Source organism: Morchella sextelata (assembly GCF_020137385.1).
Source record: "Morchella sextelata strain SCLS chromosome Unknown scls_10, whole genome shotgun sequence".
In the NCBI taxonomy this organism is placed as follows: Eukaryota; Fungi; Ascomycota; class Pezizomycetes; order Pezizales; family Morchellaceae; genus Morchella; species Morchella sextelata.
Window position 1 is genome coordinate 206,319 of NW_025408625.1, and position 16,502 is coordinate 222,820.

Below are 16,502 nucleotides of genomic sequence, written 5' to 3' on the forward strand. Positions count from 1 at the left end.
GTATTAAGGATTATTTATCTTCTTCGTATTTAGTAGGTGTTTAAGGTGCTTAAGTTTTAACCGTTATAAGTCTATCCTACGGCCATCCCTTGCCGAATAAGAAGACCTAGCGACTACATAATAGCCTGATAGAACGATGGCCATCGGAGAGAAGTCCGCAGCACACTGTTGGGTATTCTACTGGCATTCCAACTCTGTTATAGCAACTGTCCGAATATTAGCGAGAAAGATAAAGATTTTTCGATTCTAATGTTTAGTATTTAACTGGAAAAGGTGAGCTCTTCATAAATATTCTACGGAGTTTACCGGCGCTAGCAACTACTAATCTATGCGTGTGCGGGAAACCTGAAAAGGTGAGGTGCATACAAGCTGTCAAATTGAATTGGCTCTTTACAAGGACGACGACAACGAAACTGGAGATTGGGAAAGTAATCTATTCAGGTAGATAAACGAATTTATGGGTTGGGTAGAGATAATGGTGCCAGGCAGTGCAAAGCATGTGCTACACGTGCTACATATTGGGTTGCGAAAGAAGGTGTGCGGGGAAATCAGGGGCAATGAATAAAAGTAACTAGTCCAATATTCCAATTGTTTCAGTAATCACGAATTGTCACTCGGTATTCTGGTCAAGATTTTGTGGAGGTTTTTAGTTTATAACCCTTTTACTCTCATACTATGTATGGTACGAGCTAATAGTACCTACATAGTAGTCAAGGCAACATACAGCCGCTAGATGTTATCAAATTTCCACTTGTCATATCCATCAAGACACGTACCACGCGCGGGCAAGATTTTAGAATTCTTTTTTAGTCCCCTTCTTATTTCCCTGTCCCTCCCGTCTTTCATCCGTCCCTTCTTTTCCAAGCCGTGAGATTCACTCATCCAGGAGGACAAAACCATAGCCTAGGGACATTCACCGATCGCTCAATACAGGCACAAACTTGACCACACGAACGCACAGGCTTCTAGAATCACGAGATAGGGGAGTGGAGTTTCGGTGAATTACCCTGGGTAGACAAGCTTACTACTAGGTATATCCACGATCATCACCGCCATCCATCGTCTATTTTGAAACTGTGACTCTCTTACTTGGAAACCCTTGCAAGAATCTTGGATTTACTCGTCCCTGAATGTAATCGGAGTTCGGAAACCTATGACCTACGCACGGGGGTGTCTCGGGATTGCACATTCGCTTAATCCAAGGGCCACCAATTGTGTTCTGGAACCCATGTTGGGTACACCCAATTAAGTGTGCATTGTCTAAAAGACAAATATCATGCCATTATTCCAAATTTGAGGGAGGCTCGGAGACATTTGGGCTTGGGATACCAACAAATATTCCTCCTGCATGTCATACTGGTCTTCACCTTTAATTCTCTAATTCCGAGTCTAAAAATTTCGACCGTCCATTTTTATTTCAAAACCAGAGACAATCTTTGTTTGGAGGACAAGCATAAACCCAAAACAAGATGGCTTCGCTCGGGAGCTGAAACAAAACCTAAGATTTTAGGGAAGTCTTGGCGCAGGTGCTAGAGACAAGCACTACCTTGTAACTTCGGTTTCGAGCATTGACGGACATCACAGCGACGGTTTCCTTGAAGAGATCTGTTGATCCGGCTCGTATGTGCATGCTAATGGTATCAAAATGGCTTTCGCCTGTTGTTGATTATGGAGCTACAAGTGATTGGAAAAAGTTGTCTTTGATAGACCTCACTAGCACACACTAGCCCAGGCTTACTTTAAGCACTAAGATCCTTGAAGTGCATGTAGGATTGAAAAACGTACGTACATGTATGTATTATGCTTCCGAAATATACTCATATATAATGGGCGACATTAAATAACTCACAATCTTTAGTGCTTCAAAGAGGACAATTCGATACTCCGACATACTAGATTGATAACAAATTCTTGTGAATTGAATATACCTTCCTGTCTCATTGTCTGGTTATGATGTAACAATGACAATAACTAAGGGTATTGTAGGTCGCCCAAAGAACAAGGTGATGCATATGAATCAAAAGGAATGCTACTTAGACTTAGCGATAAGATGGCTAACTCCACGAAAGACCGTGGGATCACATGTAGCACATTCACAAACTCTACTTGAACCTTACATGATGACCACGGGGAAAAACTTGAGACACATACAAAACCACCGAGAGACAATGATAGAGGTGCAGGATTTGATTACTTACCGATATTCTAGGCCGGGAAGAAATGACGGAAAGTTAGAATGGGTGATTAGTTACATTGATCTGGCCATCAACCAAACCTCGTACCGCCGAGATGTACAGGTTGAAAAGAACTCAAAACTACATCACCTAAAACAGCACCAACGATATTTTCTCTGACCACTAGAAATGGTGCTCAGTCGGCCCGATTTCTTGGCCCATGAGAAGATCTAGAGTTTTGATCTTTTGCACCCCTGAAGTCAAGATTTCCGAGACTACAGTCGTATGCTGCAGAAGATGCGCCTTACCCTTTATGGAATAATTAGTAGTGGTTAGCGAGTTCGTTAGGTTTGTGTAATGTTGGCGGTCTCTCGATTGGGCCGGCTCAGGAGTCGCTTCCCGCGATGCCGGGTCGCATGTCGCGTGGGTATGGCGAAGCTTCCTTGGGGATGATGATGAGCAATCGTTGAGGAAAGGCATCAATTAAAATGTGACACTTTTCAGCTCCACATTTTGCGTACCGACACAGAACACTTGTGGACCTCAATTTGGCAATGCTCACTTATATTTACCTACCTAGGGAGTAAGAATGGTACGATTATGGAGAAGTCGTATCGCGAAAGGTCCCCTATTACCAATTTTCTCCCCTTTTCTCTCTCTCTATCCTGCAGTTGGTCAGTTGGTCAGTGCTCTTTCAAAACCAATTATCGGTGTTAACTCAGGTCCTCCAAGTGTATGGGTATATCATAAGATGACTATTACGCAGATTATTACCGTTACTCTAGATTAGAGAGCCAGTTATTAGATGGGATGGTTTCATGAGATTATCCAAGGATAAAGCCTGCATTCACGCAGAGTTTAGGTGGTAGAAACAACGACAGTGCCACAACCGAGGTATCGTATTGCTGTTTTTTTTCTTTTCCCCGCGTATTCCAACTGTATGTATGCACAATTGAGTTGAGGGGAGAGACATCTCGGTTCCCTAAAGTAAGTCAAGATCTAACACAGGAAAACTTGCCGAAAATACATGTGCTTTAAAACACAAGGGAGAATTGATACGTGTGAGGACTTTTTTTTCAAAAGCCTCCTATGGTAGAGTAGGTAGTAAGATAATGCTGACGAAAGCGATCTGATCGCCACCCATCACTCTAAGGTAGAGTAAAGCAGAGTGAGTACGTGCACAAGTAGACATGGCGAAAAAAAAAATGAAAAAAAAAGATAATGCAGATGATTTTAATTATATCCGAACATGCAGATTAGGCGGTAGAGAGTATTCTAGACTATGTACGAGCTGGACAGTAGTTATGCAGGTTCTCCAGCTTCTCAATTCAAGACATTCCTCTTCTGTTCCCTTGCAGTACCGGGTACATGTAGTATTTAATGTTTCCTTGGAAACTTTACCCATACATACACCAAACCCAGCTCCCACTCGTAATCGTTCCCACGGGATGGGATAGGTCATGGATGGGATGGATAGATGGATGAAAGAGATGGCACACCTACCCACCTCTGGCCTAACGTAAAAATCTCCCCATGAGCGGGCGGGGGGCTGTCTAGAGGGTATTGGATGGGAGGGGATCAGGCACATCATTCCTAATGTACCTACCTGTACTTTACACAATTTTCTGTAGAGTTTCCATGCGCGCTGCCCCCCATCCCATAGCCCATCCATCCGTCCATCCATCCATCCCCACTTCGTATCAAGATATTGGGCTAGCTAGCAGCTAATAAACTAAGTAAGCTGCTGGCCATATATGTAGCTCCATGGAGCCCACCACCCACTACTACTACTATTACTACTGCCCAACCCATATCATTCCACCACCTGCCCCTCCCTCCTACCCCCAGGCTTTGAGATGGGCCTTCGCACATCCTCCGACTGTTCTACCGCCTCATACTAAACTAAACCCGCCAGTTAGTCGCTCTTTTACTACTTCGAGGGAGGACGCCCGCGATTGGCAGTGCACTTGCCTTTGTAACGCTAAGTCATTAGAAGGCTTATATTTTATAACTAATAGGATATATCATTGATATCGATATCGATATATAGAAAAGAAGAAGAAGAAGGGAAGGAGAGAGAGAGATAGTGCTGATATCTATGGCAACGACGACGCCTATTCCTAACTATGTCAACCCGGAAACAAGAGTGCCCGAGCTGCTCGGTGTGCAGATTGGGCTGACGGTGCTGGCGTTCCTGATTGTGGTGGCGAGGATCTACACGAGGACGAAGATTATGAGGTTCTGGGGGACGGATGATATGGCGATTTCAGTGGCTATGGTGAGTTGAATATTCTTTTTTTTTATATGGTGGATTGCTATTCTTTTTTTTTATTTGTTGGAGAGAGACTAATTTGGGTCTGTGATATAGTTGTTCGCGGTGATTGAGACTACATTAGGGTGTATGGGTATGTGATAATATCTTTATTCTACTCAGTGGGGTGGATTGAAGATGAGTGGGCGTGAAGCTAAGAAATGATTGTTTTGCAGCTACACGATACGGCACAGGACTTCACCTGTGGGATGTTCCGCCGAACCTATCATTGGCACCCTCACTCAAGGTACACACCGCACACGCCCGGATCCCGCTGTCAATCATACCCACATCCCAAAAATCAACTCCACCGTTTCGTTTCAACAAGAATACTAACAATGCGCTCCAACACCCGCAGATGTCATTCGTCGTACAAATCCTCTACATGCCCATCCTGCTCATGACCAAGCTCTCCATCCTCCTGTTCTACCGCCGCCTCTCGCCCAACGCGCAATACATGCGCATCGTCAAGATCGTCATCGGGGTCTCGATCGCCTTCGGCATCGCCGTGACGCTCGGCGACATCTTCCAGTGCGCGCCGGTCGCATTCGTCTACGACACCTCGATCCCTGGCGGAAAGTGTATTTACCAGATGGCCTTCTTCAAGAGCACGGCCATCATCAATATCGTGAATGACTTTATTGTGTTTGTGCTGCCGCTGCCGACGCTGTGGAGGCTCAAGCTACCGATGGCGCAGAAGTTGGCGTTGGGGTTCATTTTGGGCCTGGGGGCATTGTGAGTATTGTCTTTGCCATTGTAGTTGATTGATTGCCCGGGATTTGGGAGTTGAGGGATAGGGTCGCTAATGTGGAGATATTGGTGATTGCAGTGTTTGTATCGCGAGTTGTATCCGTCTCAGTCTTTTGTTCCGTCTTTCTCAACAAGTCGATGTGACCTGTAAGCCAATGCCCCTTCAATTAATCCGCAATGCACATTATAATTATCCCCCATATATATTTCCCGCGTGCAATTACTAATATCACCCCCCAGGGCACGGCGTCGATCTCTCAAATTGGTCCTGCATCGAGTACAACATCGGGATAATCTGCGCGTCGCTCCCGGCACTCAAGCCCCTGATGGGCCGAGTGCTGCCCTCGGTGTTCGGCCGGACAAAGACGGGGAGTAGTGGCATAAGTGGCTTCAGCGGCGCCGCAAAGAAATCAGGCAACATGTATGCCCTGGGGTCACTTAGCGGCGGCGGAGGGGGAAATGCGGACCCGCAGTATGGCCATGGGATTGCAATAACGTGCCGTAAGTCCGATGAGGAGAACCTTCACCACCACGACCACAGCCACACGACGAAGGACAATGAGAGCGAGGAGCACATCATCAATTACGGCTCGAATGGGATTACGAAGACTATGGATATCACGGTGGATGTCGAGGAGCGCGGGGAGAGTGTCTCGACGATACAGAGTGGGCGCCGGATATAGCTTGCCGCGGCCGACCTTGCTTAATATTGCGCTGTTTGGAAAAAAGTACTTGGGAATTTGGTTTCTGTTCCCGCCATAACCATTGAGCAAGAAGCTCAATATTATGATAGGAAACCTCCCCTTTAGGTCTGAAGGAAGATATATTGGGTGATCCTTTTTTTCTTGTAGATATGAATAATTTACTTTGTTGACAATTCTCTTCGCGGTAGACCATGCTTGACGCAGTAGGTCGCCCTATTATGTATGCAAGACAATTATATGTGTAATTGGCCCCAATGGGCCATCCTATATACGTCTAGTAAGTAGAATACCTACTAACTGAAAACTCGTCGCTTAATGGATCACTCCCGATTGACATGATGAACAGCTAGTGACAGCCTCAGCCGACAGTGACTTCATGAATTCAATAGCGTGAAATTGGTGGAATTGTCAATAGAAACTTTCATGATGACCTGACTTCAAGCAGGGCTCTTCCGTGACTCAACTACCTAAGGATCTATCGGGAGAGCATACCAGAAGCATGCACTAGTGGCAAGAGCTAGCTGTAGTGGGGCGTCCACGCAGATAAGACATGGCTGCTGATGAGGAGAATCAGTGGCGCCAAAGGACCCATATATTAATTTCGATGTCCACCGCACTCAAAAATGCTGCATTTTCCATCCTTGATATACAGCAGAGGAATTTATTGTTTGCGCGGTTTCAAGTAGGTTCGTGTTTTCCGAGACATCTCTGTGCGTTTTTTCCCCCTGTTTTTTTACCCGGGAAATATTTATAAGAGTGTGGTCATGACGAGCACATACATATCTGCCCAGGTAGTAAGTACATTGCGCACCTATAAGATCTCTTGTAAGAAAATCTAGCTTAAAGCACACACGCACACACACACGCCATGTCTTATAGATCCAGAGTATATATGAAGTAGGTATGTCCATACCTACGTGGCTAAGATTAAGGCACCAGGATTGTTGTTTTCTGCTGCGTAAAAATGAGCCCACCTCCTCTCAGGTAGAGTACAGCAAAACGCCTTTGAAAGAAGACGGTTCGGATCCACCGAAAATGCCACATCCTACAGAGCCAAAGACTAGCTCACTGCTATCGCTTCCATGCATATAAACGACCTGAGACATGTGCACCCCGCAGGGTCCAAGAGCGGGCTTAGCATCCTTATTAGAAACTCCATTTTAAGCTTAGTGGGGTCAGGGTAGTTCGGGATATCCTAACATATCTGCTAGGCCTTAATAATTCGGTTTTTGTATTTAGCTTAGTAGCTAGGCACTCTATCATATCAGTATCAGGGGAGAAAGGCAGGCCAGGGTAAGTAATAATTTGTATAAATTGGGACAAAATCGAAGACTTACCACCGGTTTACTAGAGGTTTGTACACACTTACCAAGCTGTCATTTGCCCCACCTTCTCGGAACTCGGAACCTTCTATTATCTACCTGCCGTACTCTGCAGAGTTATATGCACGATGTCTCCCCAGAGTAGGACATGAGAGCGCGCGCCACCAAGGGCAAACTACACAAAGGTCGTCCCCCAGGGCCCAAGCCCAAGCCATCGGGCCAAATAACGCCGTCCTCCTACGTATACATTTACCGGTCGCGAGAAGGGAGGCGTAGAGTTAGAGCTTTTAGAGAGGTATCGGTCGGCTCCTATTTTATGTGCCGATACTTCCTCCCTTTGGAACATACATATGTAGCCCACAGATGAATCTGAAGAGTAAAATGAAGTTTGCTCGGAAGGAACACTCCGTCGAGTGGAATCCTGGTAACGTTTCCTATAGTGTAGGCGCAAGTCAAATATTAAGGTACATCTAAGAGAGGGGGCTCTGCAGGCAGGCAGGGTGTGGCCACACATATGATTGACTTGATAGATAATCGGTTTTGACAGGGCATGGTGGATTCCTTAGCAAATATATGTACCCACTCACTTTAGAGTACGTACTTTATAGTAAAGTGCCTAGATACCTCACATATCTAAGAATACTCACTGTGATAAAAGGGTTATATGAATCGTACCAACCTCCAGCTTCCTCGGTCATGTTCATTGGGAACTTGCAGATATGCGCGCATTCGATCGAGATCTTCTAGGACCAGGGCCTAGGAAGATACCGCCGTTCTCATCTGTCAACAACAGCGTGGCAGCTTCCAGATTCCAAATAACGGGTTCCGGGACATCTAAATCTTTCCATACCATTATTGCAGAAAGCCCTTTTCCGGGTAGAGCATTAGGAACATTACGCATGCCAGAACGCCACAAATTATTAAATAATTGGGGGTCGTACCACCTTTGACGCCTATGGCGTCTAACAGAAGCCCCATTCACGATAGTAGGCAAATATGAACCCATCGCTGCCCCTGTTAATCGAAATTAAAAGTACATTTCCGCATTAGCAGATTCAATTATTACCAGGGGAACCATACCATCTACTCGTTACTGGTGTGGCAGCAACTGGATTCACGACAAGGGGGAGTAGGTACACACATTAGTAGGTATGGGTGGATACCACTCAGTGCTACTCTTAGACTACAGTACCACCCATACTCTACCTGAGCTTCTCGTAGCGAGCAGTACCGAGGATGATGCCTTGTACCAAAGGCGATAGCTGGGGAATCGTTAGGGCTTCAAAGGAATCCGGCAGTAGATGCGGCGGTCGCGAGATTCGAAGATGGCTTTCGTTATCCCTACTCACCCGCTCCCTCCCCACGTGGAAAACGCGCGTGGCCGGCCTTGTAGAACCAGTATATATTCTCTGAGATCTTCCACATAGATTGGAGCTCTCCATCCACTGCAAACCGGTTCAATCACTTGCAACGGTCATTAATCCAGTTCCTACCCTCTTTCTCTCGTTATTTAGCCCCCATAATGGTTTTCATTCGTGTCAGCACACCGCTGCTCTTTGGTGCTATTGCTGCGTTTTTTGATATTACCTCTGCTGCAGCAGTCCACAAACCCCGTACAGCATCTTCATGCAAAATTTCACCAACAGATGCAGCATGGCCTTCAGAATCTGATTGGGCGGCCCTGAATACCACTGTTTCGGGTCGCTTGATCAAGGTTGTGCCATTGGCGTCCGTATGTTACGAGTCGGAACCCGACTATGATGCGGAGAAATGCACATATGTTACTGATAATTGGATGTCCGCTTCTCTGCATGTTTCTGGTAAGAGAATCATTCCCAATTGAGCGAATATTACTATTAGCAGGAGAGATTGATTAATATTTGATCTTAGACCCGGCTTCAATTATGGCGCCACTCTTTTCAAATAACACTTGTCTGCCAACATCAGACCCTACTGCTAGCTGTACTCAGGGTTTCTACCCATCATACTCTATTAATGTAAGCAAAGCCATTTCTTCTTCCTCTCTTGATATTTATTAACTCACTCATTTAGGTGACCGACTACACCCATGTTCAAGCCGGTATCAACTTTGCCCGTAAAAACAACATCAGACTCGTAGTCAAGAACACCGGTCACGACTTCTTGGGCAAGAGTACCGCACGCGGAGCTCTTTCTCTCTGGACCCATAACCTCAAAGATGTAACATTCTACGACTCATACTCTGAGCCCCTTCTCGGATACAAGGGAACTGCAGCCAAGGTCGGTGCCGGTATCGAAGTCCAGGAAGCCTACGCCAAAGCCAACGCCAAGGGTGTTATGTTTGTCGGTGGCGAGCAGAAGACTGTCGGTTTCATTGGTGGATACATCCAAGGTGGTGGCCACTCCCCTCTCTCCTCCAAGTACGGTATGGCCGCAGACCAGGTCCTTGCTATGGAAGTGGTCACTGCAGACGGTGTTTACAGGAAGGTTGGACCTCTCTCAAACCCCGATCTCTTCTGGGCTCTCCGCGGTGGTGGTGGAGGAACCTTCGCCGTTGTCATCAGCATGACCGTCAGGACATGGAAGGACATCCCGGTGACCACTCTGCCATTGACTTTCAACTCTTCCAACTACGAAAACTTCTGGAAGGCTGTGACTGCGTTCCATGAGGTTCTTCCAAACATGGCTGATATGGGCATCTACACCTACTACATGACCTCCAATACTTCCCTCAGCTGTATCCCCATCTTTGCTCCTGATATGACTGTCAGCGAGGTCAATGGCCTTCTCAAAGACTTCTACAGCACTCTTGAGTCCCTCGGAGTGACTTACAACGCGACCGCCACCGAGTACAAGGGCTTCTACGATGCTTGGTACTACTCATTTGGGCCTGAGCCTGCCGGTCTTCAGTCCGGGACTATCTCTCGTCTGGTTCCCCGAAAGGTTCTCGAGAAGAACACCGAGGGCGTTATGTCATACCTCCAAGACCTAACCAACACCGGACTCACCGCTGTCGGGTTCAGTATTCAGCCCGAGTACAAGGCTGGGGCTTTGATGTCTCTCAACGCTGTCAACCCTGCATGGAGGCAGAATGGGCTCCACGTCATCTCTGGATACATTGTTCCGACCGGCTCTACACCGGCGGAGGTTGAGGCTCTCCGTGACTACTGGGTCACCGAGTATCTTTCAAAGATCCAGGAAATTACCCCCGGCGCCGGTGCCTACCTCTCTGAGGCGGCTTACAACGAGCCCAACTTCCAGCAGTCGTTCTATGGATCCCACTACCCCGGGCTTTATGTTGTCAAGAAGCTCCGTGATCCTAACTCAATATTCTATGCGCACACTGGTGTTGGTAGTGAGGACTGGGTGGAGACCGACGGAATTCTGTGCGAGGCTTAGAAGGTCGCTGTCAGTTCCGGATAATTAGACATGTAGTCATATACCGTACCCATAGTGTTAGTAATATTTAATAGCGGTTTGAAACAAAAAGAGGTGAAGCTTTGCTTTCCGAGTGATATTCTGTGCAAATATCGGTTGAGCCACACCTCACACGTTGAGATGATCATATGGCCTGAGCGCACATGCACTCAGAAATTAAACCCTAAAGCAACTCTGAGACATATTTAACTTCCATGCAGATGATAGAATTCGTTCCGCCGTGCCTCCGAATCCTTAAATCATCCATGCCTGGTCTCATATCACCCCAACGCTCCAATGGCCTGTCTGCCTTGCCCATGCGGCCCTTGATCCGAATATTATTTTTCTGTAGATAAGGTGAAAAATATGATTGGTAGTACGAACCGTTTTTTTCTTTCTTCGAGTCAGTATGTAATTGCTCTCCGAGTAGTATGTAAAAGGGTACTTATCCAGCAGTGTGGGCAGATTGTAAACCTGTATTTCCTGCTAACCATTCCACTTGGATAGAAGTCCAACTTTCAAATTCTCCGGTATCGTTTCAGACGTGAATCCGTTTCCCCACCGAGGTATCTTGAGGACATGGAGAAGCAATTATTTAAACCCCGCCATGGCTCCAATTCTCATGGGCCCAACCATATAACTTGATCTTCGGCTACATTATCCTACCTGAACTACCGCCATGGCCAGCACAAGCATGAGCTTGAATTTCAATATTCACCGCTCTTCACCGCAATGAACTCCTCCAAAGCCGCAAATTTAAGCCTTGTTCTAGTCTCTAGTTCCGCGGATCATCTGGTCATCGTTACCTAATAGAGAAGAGCTCGTGCTGCTAACAGACGATTAAAGAGTGGAGTGCGGAGGCTTTGCTCACCGCCAAGGTGGGATCATCCCCGCCAAGCGTACCACCCAGCCTATCTTTCACGTGATGCGGGCGGAGCAGCCCCCAACCAACCTGTAATATAAACTCGGTGATGTCCTGCGGATGGACAGGATCCTAACGGTTACATCTTCATTGCTCGAGCTTCACCAGATCTCATTCCCACGACAGTTGCTCAACTATCCACCGCAGTATACAAACCCCAACATCGAGAATGAGTGATATCCCGCGACACACGAGGTTGGACCCGTTTTCTCCAGCCGGCCGTGGCAACAGCGAAGTGGAGGCGCCACCATCATACGAGGAAGTTGTAGCAGAGGCCAGTGCAGCGGGACAGCAGGTTCCCGCTTCTAGACAGCAGCAGCAAGAAGAAGAAGCTCCCAGTAGGCGAAAACCACAACCTCCAAGCTCCCCATCATCTTCAAGCCAAGTACCAGAATCGCATCGCCAGTACCACCAGCACTACTCGCCCCTTTTTGAAACTCCAGCTTCCCCGGCTAGTAGTAGATCTCAGCACTACTCATCTCTTCTCCCACCCGTAACATCCCCCGGCGAGGCCTCGCCGGGAATTCCCCCGAATTATGATATCGTGACGTCGAGTATTCCCGACCGGTTTGGTCGTCGCCGGGCGCCGGAGGTCTTGCCGGAGGGGGAGAGGGAGATTGATAAAGAGAGGGCGATGATCCAGGCCGAGAAGGGGCGGAAGAGATGGGGGAGGACTAAGAGCCCGCCGAAGCAGGAGGGAGTCCCGCTGGAGGAGGTGTGTGATCGATTTGGGAATAGAAAGAGGGAGATTAAGCCGCCGAGTACAAAGGATATGATACTGAATCCACCCAGTATCAGGAAGGCGCTTAGTAACGTGAGGATGTAAGTTACATATATCTGTTGTCCCGCGTCCGGCCTTGCGCATGTGCTGACCTTGCAAAATAGCTCGTATTAAGGCTCGGGAAACATGCATAAGGGGGGAGAATACTTACTGGAAACGGTGACCCTCGAGGGTGTCCCTATGAATAATGCATTGTGGGAGTAAATGGTTGTCTTTTTTTTATTTTATTTGTTTTGGGTGTTTTATTTTCAGTCCCACCCATTCGTTCTTGTTCTCAATCTATTTGTTTGTTTGAAACCTTGGATGCAGCTGTGCAAAGGATTCATAAGCTTTGGTCATAGGTGGATGGGAGACCTGTACCTACAGTCAACGATGTAACGAATATACATATGTATGCATAAGAACTGGATCTCAGATAAAACGAAGGATACCTCGAGCTTATCTGTGATGAACCTCCATACAATTTGTCAGCTGATTTGAGATGCATTTAGCAATAACTGTAAGCTATATGAGTCAACTCACTACCCTTAAGATTGCCGTAACGCCGTTCGATGAACAGTAACTGACGTTGTCACCATCCCGCTTTATCGAGCCAGGGAGAAAGTATTCCCAGCTAAATCCAAATAAACATTTAATTTCAGATCCTGAACATGTAAAGAGTAACATATCTTCCACACAGGCTGAGTGGCCGCCTCGACAGCTAGCAGCAACTCTGTAACGTATTTGTTTTAGATAGGGAAGATCCACTCACCGGCGAAGTGGCAAAGTATGTACACGAGAGATGAAGAGGAGTGCGAGAGTTGCTTGTGACAGCGCCAAGGCCGGATATACCAAAGGCTTCGACATAGGCCTAAGCTTACGTATCATGTATTTTTGAGCACGAGCTCTTCTTTCTGTGAGCTGTTCCCCCCAGGCTACATATCAGCTTCAAGATTTGACTAAACTTCCCATCTCGAAATACAGCACTTCAGCCCTGAAAGACGATTGACCAGCCCGAGTGAGAGCATGTGAGCCAAGCCCCGCCGGAACCTCTTGATCCTACCACTAATGTGGTGAGAGGAGGTCTACAGTGCTCTACTTTATTTTACGACTACATACAAGAAGCATGGTATAGATGACTGGGCTATAGCGCTAGCGGAGATAGTGGTATTAGGACACGGGAGCTATGTCTCCAATACGTGTCCTCTTATAGTGAAGGATAAGATTTTAAGAAGCGATTATGAAGAAACCTCTCTTTCTTCTCGATCATCAATGAAACCAGTTATCAACAATTCACATACTTTAAGCCCACAAAACATTTCGCTTCACGAATAGTGATGACCAGACCGGTTGTATAGTCCACTACACGGAATGCTTAACTCCGAAATCTTTCCCCTAGACTACCTATAGATGTGTTATGGCTTCTATACCGGGCTGTCATGGTATGTGCCCCCAAATCGATAGAGCATTGCCATATTTTACCATCTAACCCTTCCTTCCTACTGGAAATTTAACCAGATACTGCGCTGCGGCTCACCGTGTATTCCCTGCGCAGCGGACCATAAATAAGCGTGGAATTATTCGCAGCCCGCTCCGCAGAAATGGAGATGAAATCGAACTGCCTATGATAGCTACACTAGAGCGTGGACAGCACCGGAGAAATAGCCGCACTAGAGGGCTAGGTTTACTGAGAAATATCAAGAGTTAGAGATGCTGGCGAGTGACGCGTGCTTGGTGGCCGGTCACCAATGGTGTGTGTAGCTGAGGCCACGGTCTCCCGCTATACTTGCTCATTTGCTTCTTTATTCATGGAGCCAGAAAGGATCCTAGGATAGGACGTCATCTCTTTTCTAATCCAACCACACACAGCCAAATAAAGAGGGATATATGTACCTTAATTCTAGCTGCGGTTACAGATGGGTACTCTAACCGGGCCACCATAGCTCTAGGTACACCTATCACTATTCTCCGGATAAACCCCCGAGAATCCAGTCAATAGTGTCTCCTCATATGATCACCCAGACACCTAAGTTGTTGTTTTGGGTGCGGTCCAAATATTAGTAACACCAGAACCCCCCGCCAAGTAACTCACCGCAGCGCTATCCCCAAACCAGTCTCTCTACTAATTAATAAACAACACCCCGAACGCCGACCTCTCGCCAAACGTTACACCTATCTGCCTATGTAGGCAAACATTACGCACCTCCCTGAGATGCACTCATCCTCTACCCGCGTTCCAAAACGCGGGGAACCTGCATACATATATATCCGCCCCTCCACAGCCGGTCACCTAGCCGCAGAGCATCTCATACCCGTGCCGGCCCCGGCGCCTACGCCGGAAAAGCAGCCCACCCCCTCCCGAAGGAAAAAAATGGCATTAAATACATGTGTAAATATGTATGTACTTGCATACCTATATACCAGCAAAATCAAATCAACATTGAGCCTCCAGCTCCGCAAGTAGTATCCAATACACACGCACACAATGCCCAAAATCACCACCATTGAGTACTTCCGTGTACCACCGCGCTGGCTATACGTCAAGATCACAGCCGACAATGGCGGCTACGGCTGGGGCGAGGCGTCGCTGGAGGGCCATACGGAGGCTGTTGAGGGTGCGCTGGAGGAGCTACGGGAGCGCCTTGTAGGGTGTGAAGCAAAGTGTGTATTACATAACTCTTTTCTTCTTCTTCTTCTTCTTCGGAGTTTAGAGAGTAAGTGCTAACATTGAGAACAGCGAGATTGAGAAGATATGGCAGAGTGTTTGGAGACTTGGGTTCTACCGTGGGGGGCCCGTATTCCAGTCTGCGCTGTCGGGGATTGATATTGCGCTCTGGGACTTGAAAGGTAAAGCTCTAACCCACCCGCCTCCGCGCACCCATTTTATGGATAATACTAACCTACTCTACGTCCAGCCCGTGGCCTCAACGTCCCCATCTACGAGCTTCTCGGCGGTAAGGTCCGCGAGAAGATCAAAGTCTACGCCTGGATTGGCGGCGACAAACCATCCGATGTTAAACTCCAAGCGTAAGCTCAATCATTGACCTCTTCACCACCGCGAACCCACTCACATGATACTGACACCCTACCGCAGCGAAGCACGCATGTCCCAAGGTTTCCGCGCCGTCAAAATGAATGCCACCGGCGACATCGCCTGGCTCGACTCTCCCACCGCCCTCGACTCCTGCGTCGACCGCCTCCAAACCGTCAAATCCCTCGGCCTCGACGCAGGCATCGATTTTCACGGCCGCCTCCACAAACCCATGGCCAAGCAGCTCGCTAAGCTCCTCGAGCCCCATCGCCCCCTCTTCATCGAAGAACCACTACTATCTGAGCACCCCGAGGGGATCCGGGAGCTGGCGGGTCTCACGACAACCCCCATCGCTCTGGGAGAGAGGCTGTACAGCCGGTGGGATGTGAAGCCGTTCTTGGGCTGCGTAGATATCCTGCAGCCCGATATCTGCCATGTCGGCGGCATCTCCGAGATACGGCGGATTGCGGCCATGGCGGAGGCGTTTGATGTTGCGTTGGCGCCGCACTGCCCGCTGGGGTCCATAGCGCTCGCAGCGTGTCTGCAGGTTGCGGCGGCGACGCAGAACCACGTGATACAGGAGATGTCGCTGGGGATCCACTATAACACGGAGGCGGGGGAGGAGGATATCGGTACGTATGTGACAAATAAGGAGGCGTTTGAGGTGACGGAGGGCTTTGTGAAGGTGTGTGCGGGACCGGGGTTGGGAATTGAGGTGGATGAAGAGGCGGTGAGGAGGCTGAGTGGGAGGGGGAGGCCGTGGAGGAGTGGGGGTTTTGTGGGGGAGGATGGGAGTATTAGGGAATGGTAGGGATTGGTAGCTTGATGTGTCTGGAGATGTAGATAGAGTGTGGAAAACTTAATTGCAAATAAATCAAATCTTTTTGCAAATAAATCGACTAGTAATCGTAGATGTCTTTCTTTCTCTTATTTAGTTATGTAAATACAGAGACCCCAAATCTAGGTAATATTGTTATCTAGATAATCTCGCAGAGTTACACCACCAAACACTTCCACCAAAAGATCAATATACAAAATCTATCCCCAACTACAATTGCGTGCAAGGAGGACGGATTATAACCCACCTTCCTTATGATATTAGATACCAAGCATTAGCAAGGTGTTCATCCCA

The 16,502-nt window shown here is 47.7% G+C and overlaps 5 protein-coding genes across 5 annotated transcripts; 4 read left to right on the forward strand and 1 right to left on the reverse strand.

The window, feature by feature from the left end:
• Positions 1 to 4,272: 4,272 nt before the first annotated feature.
• H6S33_001035 (uncharacterized protein) lies at positions 4,273 to 5,918 on the forward strand (the record flags this gene model as incomplete). Its single annotated transcript, XM_044832757.1, has 5 exons — positions 4,273 to 4,452; positions 4,543 to 4,579; positions 4,662 to 5,220; positions 5,315 to 5,382; positions 5,476 to 5,918. The coding sequence occupies 5 exons, from the start codon at positions 4,273 to 4,275 to the stop codon at positions 5,916 to 5,918; spliced, it is 1,287 nt and encodes a 428-aa protein (XP_044694002.1).
• Positions 5,919 to 8,783: 2,865 nt separating this feature from the next.
• H6S33_001036 (uncharacterized protein) lies at positions 8,784 to 10,639 on the forward strand (the record flags this gene model as incomplete). The annotated part of the gene is made up of 3 exons (XM_044832769.1): positions 8,784 to 9,081; positions 9,152 to 9,258; positions 9,314 to 10,639. The coding sequence occupies 3 exons, from the start codon at positions 8,784 to 8,786 to the stop codon at positions 10,637 to 10,639; spliced, it is 1,731 nt and encodes a 576-aa protein (XP_044694003.1).
• A 1,109-nt stretch (positions 10,640 to 11,748) lies between these two features.
• On the forward strand, positions 11,749 to 12,474 carry H6S33_001037 (uncharacterized protein; the record flags this gene model as incomplete). Its single annotated transcript, XM_044832780.1, has 2 exons — positions 11,749 to 12,401; positions 12,465 to 12,474. The coding sequence occupies 2 exons, from the start codon at positions 11,749 to 11,751 to the stop codon at positions 12,472 to 12,474; spliced, it is 663 nt and encodes a 220-aa protein (XP_044694004.1).
• Positions 12,475 to 12,798: 324 nt separating this feature from the next.
• H6S33_001038 (uncharacterized protein) lies at positions 12,799 to 13,227 on the reverse strand (the record flags this gene model as incomplete). The annotated part of the gene is made up of 3 exons (XM_044832791.1): positions 12,799 to 12,813; positions 12,883 to 12,973; positions 13,112 to 13,227. The coding sequence occupies 3 exons, from the start codon at positions 13,225 to 13,227 to the stop codon at positions 12,799 to 12,801; spliced, it is 222 nt and encodes a 73-aa protein (XP_044694005.1).
• A 1,597-nt stretch (positions 13,228 to 14,824) lies between these two features.
• H6S33_001039 (uncharacterized protein) lies at positions 14,825 to 16,181 on the forward strand (the record flags this gene model as incomplete). The annotated part of the gene is made up of 4 exons (XM_044832802.1): positions 14,825 to 15,000; positions 15,077 to 15,186; positions 15,255 to 15,366; positions 15,434 to 16,181. The coding sequence occupies 4 exons, from the start codon at positions 14,825 to 14,827 to the stop codon at positions 16,179 to 16,181; spliced, it is 1,146 nt and encodes a 381-aa protein (XP_044694006.1).
• Between the last annotated feature and the right edge of the window lie 321 nt (positions 16,182 to 16,502).